At 42.4% G+C, this 8,252-nt stretch overlaps 1 protein-coding gene and 1 pseudogene across 1 annotated transcript in view; one reads left to right on the plus strand and one right to left on the minus strand.

Moving 5' to 3' along the window:
- Positions 1-62: 62 nt before the first annotated feature.
- Positions 63-2,317, plus strand: LOC107752968 (uncharacterized; annotated as a pseudogene).
- A 4,040-nt stretch (positions 2,318-6,357) lies between these two features.
- The window catches only part of LOC107752959 (urokinase plasminogen activator surface receptor-like), a 3,718-nt gene continuing 1,823 nt past the window's right edge, over positions 6,358-8,252 (minus strand). The window contains exons 4-5 of the mRNA XM_016569045.1: positions 7,194-7,295; positions 6,358-7,070 (exon numbers count right to left, since the gene is read on the minus strand). Of these exons, the coding sequence (XP_016424531.1) occupies positions 6,880-7,070; positions 7,194-7,295 (293 nt within the window). The 3' untranslated portion in view covers positions 6,358-6,879. The remainder of the gene's footprint in view (positions 7,071-7,193; positions 7,296-8,252) is intronic.

Raw genomic sequence — 8,252 nt, forward strand, 5'->3', positions numbered from 1 at the left:
CAGTCCCCTTCAACTCTCTCCTCCAAGCGAAATCACAATACTCGCTCTTCACTGCTACACCAATGCCCGCCCCATCAAACGCCGTCGCCTCTGAACCTCCCCAAGTGGCTCACAACATCCGAGCGCAGATATTAGCAGGTGCGGACGTCGATCTCTCTTCTCTTCTTTCCCTCCTGCCCACTTCCGACTCAGACCGTCAAATAGACTGCGGGGATTTCTCAGTCACTTTAAAAAACCCAAATCCTCTTTCATTACGACTACTTTCTTTTTCTGAGTTCACCAAAGCATTTAGTCGGTTCACCGAGATCATCTGTTCAGCCTTCCCTCACATCTGCAGATTCTGCGGCGGAGCTCACGCCCGCATCGTCTGCCCAGTGTTTAAAGCTGTGAATAAAAAATAAAAAAAATTACCTATCGACTCCCGTGAATATTTCTCGCCTGACCATCGAACTCGCTCACCACCCAGACAAAGAATTCACTAATTATCTTCTGTCTGGCCTCAGACACGGTTTTAACCCTGGCATCGAATGCGCGCTTTCCCAAAATTTCATCTGCAATAGTTTCCAATCCGCCCACACAGAGTCCGACGTCATAGACAACTTAATCAAAAAAGAAGTCAACTCAGGCTTTATGATCGGCCCTTTCGATAAACCCCCCTTCGAAACATTTCGTGTCAGCCCCATCGGCGTGGCTACCAGGAAATTTTCAGGTAAGAAATGCCTAATAATTGATCTGTCATCACCACATAATTCCACAGTCCCAAGCATTAATAGCTTGATCCCTCTTGACAAATGTTCTCTCAAGTACCACGACATAGATCAGGCAGTCGAATCGATTAAAATTGCGGGCCGAGGAGCCTGGCCAAAATAGACATCAATTCTGCCTTCAAAGTGATGCCTATTCATCCGGACTCCTGGCATTTGTTCGGGATACGAACTTAGACTCAGCTAAATTTCAGCTCTCCCTGCCCAAGGAGAAGTTCGATAGAATAATCCTCATCTCCTCTACCCTCTTCGCCAGCCCAAGTTGTTCTAAACGCGAACTCCTTTCTCTGCTCGGACACTTAAACTTCGCAATGCGCATCATTCCCCAAGGCCGCCCTTTCATCTCGCATCTTCTCTCTCTCGCATCTTCAGTCCACGCGCTCGAGGACCTCATTCCCCTATCTCACGCATGCCGCGACGAACTTAAGTTATGGATAATGTTCCTTAAACAATGGAATGGCCTTTCCCTTTTTTACAACAACCTCGTTTCATCTCCCGTTGACATCCAACTATTTACAGACGCAGCTCCCTCAATTGGTTTCGGAGGTTTTTACCAAGGACGTTGGTTTGCGTCTCCATGGCCCCCCCAGCTGCAGGGCTCACCCCAGTCCTCAGCTTTTTTCGAGCTCTACCCCCTCGTGGTAGCAGCCTTCCTATGGGGGAATGAATGGGCTTCTAAAAGTATTTTAGTGCACTGCGACAACGAAGCAGCTGTTCAGTGCATTAATAAAGGCCGTTCTCATTCTCCCGCCCTCACGCCTCTCCTTAGACGCTTAACATGGATCGCAGCGTGCGACCAATTCATAATAATCGCTAAACACGTTCCAGGTTCAGAAAACCAAATTGTTGACTCTCTGTCTCGCTTTATGTTTCAGAAAAATGCAGGACACTGGCTCCAGAGGCGGACCAATTCCCAACTCCAGTACCTCATTATTCAGAATTAATATTCCCGTAACCCACCCATTAAAACCCCTTCTCGATGCATCGCTCGACACTATCCTCCAAGCAGTTTCTCCCAGAACCCTTCAGTCATACGTGACAGCGTGGAGATGCTTCAAGGCATTCCACCGCTCATACAACACACCGTTCCCCGATTTTTCCCTACTTTCAATCACCTCATTCATCTCTTTTCTTAACAGCGTTAAGGGTCTCCAAGTTGGGTCCATCAAAGGTTACCTGAGTGGCGTCCAATTTTTCCACAAGCTGATGTTCAGCGCTCCCTCGCCCGAAATAAGCAATTCACAAACCTCCCTCCTGATCAGAGGAATCCAGCGATCCCAGCCCACCTGTCCCGACTCCAGACAACCCATAACATTAGACATCCTCACAAAATGTATCCACACCCTCCGCACAGGTTACCAGCCTCTCAGTACAGCCCGCACACTCGACGCCATGTTCATTCTAGCTTTTTTCGGCTTTCTTAGATGCTCGGAACTCACCATCTCTTCCAAATTCGATCTAAAAATCAACCCGACCATCTCAGACCTAACCATACTCGATAGCGAAACAATTTCCTTCTTAATAAAACAAAGCAAGACAGACCAAGCCAAGAAAGGTAATTTTATCTACATTTTCAATCTCTCTCTTTTTATCTGCCAAACCGAGAGGACCCACACGTCCGTCGTCCTGAGTCTTGATCTCCAGTCGGAGGCTTCATGGGCCCTCTCGGTCAGCCATTTTGCCCTCTGCCCACTGATTAGCAGGGGCCTGTCAGCCAGTAGGGCCCGAATGCCGACACCGCGAGCTATTCCAGTCGAGGCAACTCGGGTCCTCCTGGTAGGGCTATACAATCACGCTGCTCCTCCCCCATCGGCTCCGGCTTGCCAACCAGGCGACTTCTCAAAACATCAGCCCCCGCCAGTTCTCAGTGCTTATTTTGGGGGGTTCTCAGTCTGGCGGCTGTCCTTTGCTCAATTGCTTTTTGGAGGGTACTCTAGTTTCAGGCCATTCCCGAGCTCGGAGCCCTTCCCCGGACAGCACGCCAAATATGCATTACCATACTGCAGCTAATTATATGTAAGCGTGAATCGTCAGTGGCAAATTCTTTAAATATAAAAAACGTACTTACAGGCTGTGAGGCAGAAGCGCCAGACTGTCCTTACAAAGTTGGAATTGCCCCACTTTATAGAAACAGACACCGGCATTGTAGGCTACTCTCACAGTTGAAGTGTTCTGGAACAGTGTTGTAAATACAACTTAACCACTGATTTCTAGTTGTGTCCTCTTTTGGAAGGCCAAACAAAGCACAATGAAACACACAGCGTCACACACGGCGGGCTAGAGTGAGCGGAGTCCGGAGGCCTAGAGTGAGGAACGGCCGGCGGGCTTGAGAACGGCACGGCCGGCGGATTCGACAAAGGAGCGGCCGGCGGGCTTGCGGCAACCACATGTGACGACCCTGGGCTGGACTCCGCTTTGTCCACGGTGAAAGCCGATCCGGCGATCCACACCGCGAAGTTGATGTATTTGCTCAGCGACCAACAGGGATCAGCTCTAGACATGACGAAGTGGATATCGTCCTCTTTTGGAATGCCAAACAAAGTAGTTTTGTGTTCACAACGAAACACACAGCGTTTTCACGACACGGCGGCAGCAACAATACTACAGCGAGAATCAAAGTTACGCCTTCTTTCTTTGCGTGAACATTTGGGCGTTGTTATGCAAATCTTCCCACATCGTGACGTAGACATGTGGGGGCGTGTTAGAACGAGCTGTTTTAGGTAGGCGTGGTTGACTCTTAAATTTGATAAAGAATATCTCTTTGGATTTCAGACTTTAGTCTTTGCAACTTTACAGATCTTCTTTATGCACCAAGAGCTTGTAACACTCCAAAGAGAAAGGAAAAATTGAAATCGCATCTTATGACCCCTTTAATACAACGACAACATGTTAATGCAACTAAACCCCAAATTAATTTTGCATTGAGCTGTAGCCTCCAGTTCGTGCTTGTTGTAAGCAAATGTAAAGGTCAACAAGATAATCTGCTGCCACCTGCTGATAAATGTTACTAAATGTTGATAAACGTTGCTAAAATGTCATACATTTTATTTAACTGACTGTAAAAAAAAAAAAATTCTATAGTTTCATAAGGAAATAAAGAACTTACAACTAAATAGTTGACTAATGTTCACTTAGGCTATAACAAAACTTGTTTTATAAGATGGATCCAGAAAAGCTTTTACAATTTCTTTCAAAAGTAAATTTAAAATATATTTTATAGAAATGTATGTGTAATTCTTTGTTTTATAATTGTTTTTATTAATTTATGTTTATTGTATTTGTATTTTGTGTTCAATTATATTTTTAATGTATAATCTTTGCCATGAAATAGCCTGTGAAGCTGATGTGGCAATAAATTTAAATGAACTGTTAACTTAGGCTATAACATGCAACATGCTCAAAGGTCCAATCGAATGGCTGTCACTCATCTTTCAAGGGGTGTCATTATTATTATTAATTCGTTAACTTAAAGGTTCTTAAAAGCCGTGGATCAGTCTTTTTCTGTATAATTTTCGCAAAAATAAGATACTGGATGTAACAAAGTTTGTAGTCACGGGAAGGAGGCGGGAACCGGCGAACATTTAAACAAAACTTTAATAATAAAATAAACACAAAATAGCGCGACAGCCCCTCGCCGACGACTGTCGCACACAAACAGAACCAAAACACAAAATAAAGTCCAGGCCTGGTCCTCTCTCGTCCCTCTCGTCACATACCCCCATCGCCCCTCGCAGGCTGCGGGGTACTCACGAGACTGCGCTCTATTCCCCCCTCCCCCCTCTGGCGGAGCTGATCACGGCGGCCGCGGCGTACCTGGGGGTAAGGACAGACAGACGAGGCGAGAGAAAAGGAGACGGAAGGATGAGGAGTTTTGGTTTCTGTACCCAATATTTAAAAAATTTACAAATGTAATAAAAATATAGGTATCGGCATCGGTATCGGCAAGTACCAAAAATAAAAGTATCGGTATCGGGCGAGTACTGGAAAAAGTGGTATCGGTGCATCCCTATTTTTAGCGCCTGATTACAATTCCTGCAAAATCGCATTTTGATTCATGTTGTTTGAACTTCGTTATAATGACCATTAATGTCTTTTAAATTACATGTTTCATACACTAGCATCCGAAGCTATAGGTTGTGAAATCAAACATTTCGTTTTTATTTAATTTTTTTATTTTTTGGTTAGCTCATTTACTAGCATAGCATACAGCTACCGGATTAGCCTGCTAGGTTAGCTTATACACCACGCATTTGCACTTACCATACATATATTCACAACGAAATAGTAACATAAGTGTTGACTTTTGATCAGTCATTTAAAACAGCTACCGCCTTGGTCCTAAGCGGATCCGATTTCGAGGGGGGACTCGATTTCTCATGACACCGGCAGCGAGTTCGTCCACCCCCCCCGGCAACTCACTCCAGCCCACCGCCTCGAGCCTCCATGGCGGCAGACTGCTCCGTCATGCTCGATGGCACCGCGGATTCACCACAGCGGTGAGGGATCTCTGGCAGCGTGTCCCTCCTTCCTCCCGGGTTTCGTCACCAATGTAACAAAGTTTGTAGATCGGGAAGAAGGAGGTGGGAACCGGCAAACATTTAAAGACTTTAATAAAATAAACAAACACAAAATGAAAGTAAAGCGGCAGCCCCTCACGGACGACTGCCGCACACAAAACACAAAATAAAATCCAGGCCTGGTCCTCTCTCGTCACTCCTCCTTTTATCCTTTCTGGAGCTCCTCCGTGGGACTCGCGCATTAGCATTTACTCCACCGGCCTCGCTCCATTCCCCGCCCCTCTCGTCACACTGGATTAACGCGAATCCTGCTATTATACCACTCTTGTCTATTAGATGTCACTCTCGTATCTCCCTTTTTACTGCGAGTATATAACACAAAATAAACATAAATGTTCATCAGAAGTTTGAAAAATACAGTGAAACTTACTGAAATATATAATTTCTCGTGTAATCACCCAGGCATGTGTCAATCTCGGAAAGACGTCAGTAAAACAGCGTGCATGTGTGAACGTTACATTTACCTTATAAGAATAAATAAATAAATACTTAGTGGAGTGCATAGCCAAAAATGTCATTATATTTTTCTTAAATGTTTGTGTAGCTACAGCTATCTGGTTTGCTTGAGTATTGATTATTAGACCTATATCTGAAAATAAATTTGAACTAGATAGTTTGAGAGTAATTTGATAGTAACACACCCTGCAGGCCTATATTTTACATCATAAGAGACGATTTCCTCAAGAAAATTGACCTGTACCTGAAATATTTCCAAATGGATAGATATCTAATCAAAGTGCATCGAGATTGGAATAGATGTGCCGATCAATGAGTGCTACAGTCTACAGTGCTACACTGCTGTGCTGCGCGGAGATGCGGAAGGAGAAAGGCATCGGAACTAGACAGAGTCTCAACATTTCCCGACCCGACCTGATATTTTTATTTATTTGCTTGACAGGGAAATCTGTGCGCAAACAGAAACATGCATATATACATAATTTATAAAAAAAAAAAAAAACCTCCCCAGAAAAAAACTTTCTCTCGAGGAAGAAAAAGGGCAGGTGCTCAAGCTCCCTTTTATGTCTATGTGTGCACATGCCTGGAATGGAATCATATAAAGAGCTTGTGAATCAGAATCGAATCGTGGAATCTGGATCATTACCCCGAGAATGATGCATTACAGTTACACTTTATACCTCTTATGCTAGTTATACACATAAAATATATAGTATTGAGCAAAATAATAGAAAAAGTATTTGTGACAAAACTTTTATTATTCAGTAAGTGTGAACAGGAAAATCCTGGTACTGGAAATGTCTCCTGTAAAACTTAAGAGGTGAAATTTTTCCTTTTTTGAATAATTAAATAATGAGCATATTGTTTATTCTCAACATGATAATTTAAAAAAAATACATTACTGCACTTTCTTTTTACAGGATGAACCTTTAAATATGAACCCAAAACATAAAAAATTACATAAGATTTCCTGTATACTTTTCAGTTCATCACATGAAAACGCCAAAGAAAATATGAACTGTATTTTTGTTCATCAACACTGTGTCTTTGCTGCTGCTGTAGAATGTGAAGAGCTGCTGGATTCAGTGCAGCAGGATGAAGGAGAGCAGAGAACAGCAGAGGAACAGGAAGCTCTGAGTGACACTCTGAGCACCGTTACACAGGTTCCCCGAACAACATGAGATGTCCTGAACATTAGGAACCGATTTTGTGGCATTACAAATGGCTTTAGAGACACAGCCTTTCACAACCAGTGACTGGTCTCCGAAACTGCCTGATGAAACGAAAGAAAAGAAAGGTTAGTCTGAGCTTTACTGGTATATGGGATCGGTTTCAAACGCCCAAACATAACAGAAATAAAAATGACTTTAATCTTCATTCTTTAGCAGATTCTCACCTGTTGCTGTAATGCAGCGGTCTTCACTCCCTGAACAGCTCACAGTGTTTGAGCAGCTCTTCCCAACACAAGAGTAACATTTCATTCCATTGGAGTTGGAATCTACAAGAGAAACAACATGTTTTTTTTATTTTATTTTCTGTACAAAATATATCTAATGAAACAACAGCCTATATTGATTATCCATTCAAGCAATTCCCAATAGAATATCTGACTCTACATTTTACATGATTATAGAAGTCCAATCACAACACTCACTGTGCTCTCCCAGCTTTTATAGTTGCAGAGACCCGTCTCTTATATCAAACGTTACTCGAGGTCTGCACTCTAAAATTCTCTTTATTATAGCTGGAGATATAAAAACAGATGACAAACGTTTCGCTTGCTGCCTCCGTCAGTGCGACAAGTTCAGTAACTCAATGATTATATAAAGACCAATGAAGACTAACAGGTGGTAGTAATTATATGATTTTGTACAGTTCTTAAATTCAAGATTAGATTCCATTACATTTTCAGTTGAGAATAATGTATCCTCTATTCGTTCAAAAATCAACAATATCTCCACCACGGTGTCCTGTAAACCAACAGAAAAAAAAAAAAAAAACATTACTATCTGCTGATAGTCATTAAGCCAACTCTATAGACGGAGACGTATTTGTGAGTCAGAAGAGGAATTTGAGAAACAGTCTAAAATTTTGAAGAATCGTTTTTGTTCAAGAGGATATCCACAAACTTGGTTTCATTCAGCAGTTGAAAAACAAAAAAAAACAAAACAAAAAAAATCTGAGAGATTTCAGTTATTGAATAAAAAAAAAAAAAAAAAAAAAAAAAAAAAAAACCTTTTTAAAATCTCGGAAGCTTCTTGTTATCTTTTGTTGATGATTTGCAGCAGAAAACTTAAAAGGGTCAAATTAAGCTAGTACACGCTTCTGCGTGCATTACACATTTAAAAGAGGGGGGAAATGACTTGCGTCTGTGAAGATCATGAATTAAACTATTTTTTGAAAATAATATATAAAAGGCGTCTCAGTATTATCCCTATTTCTCCCGCTGCTTCTA

This window comes from Sinocyclocheilus rhinocerous, unplaced genomic scaffold (assembly GCF_001515625.1).
Source record: "Sinocyclocheilus rhinocerous isolate Xijiao unplaced genomic scaffold, SAMN03320098_v1.1 scaffold231, whole genome shotgun sequence".
Lineage (NCBI taxonomy): Eukaryota > Metazoa > Chordata > Actinopteri > Cypriniformes > Cyprinidae > Sinocyclocheilus > Sinocyclocheilus rhinocerous.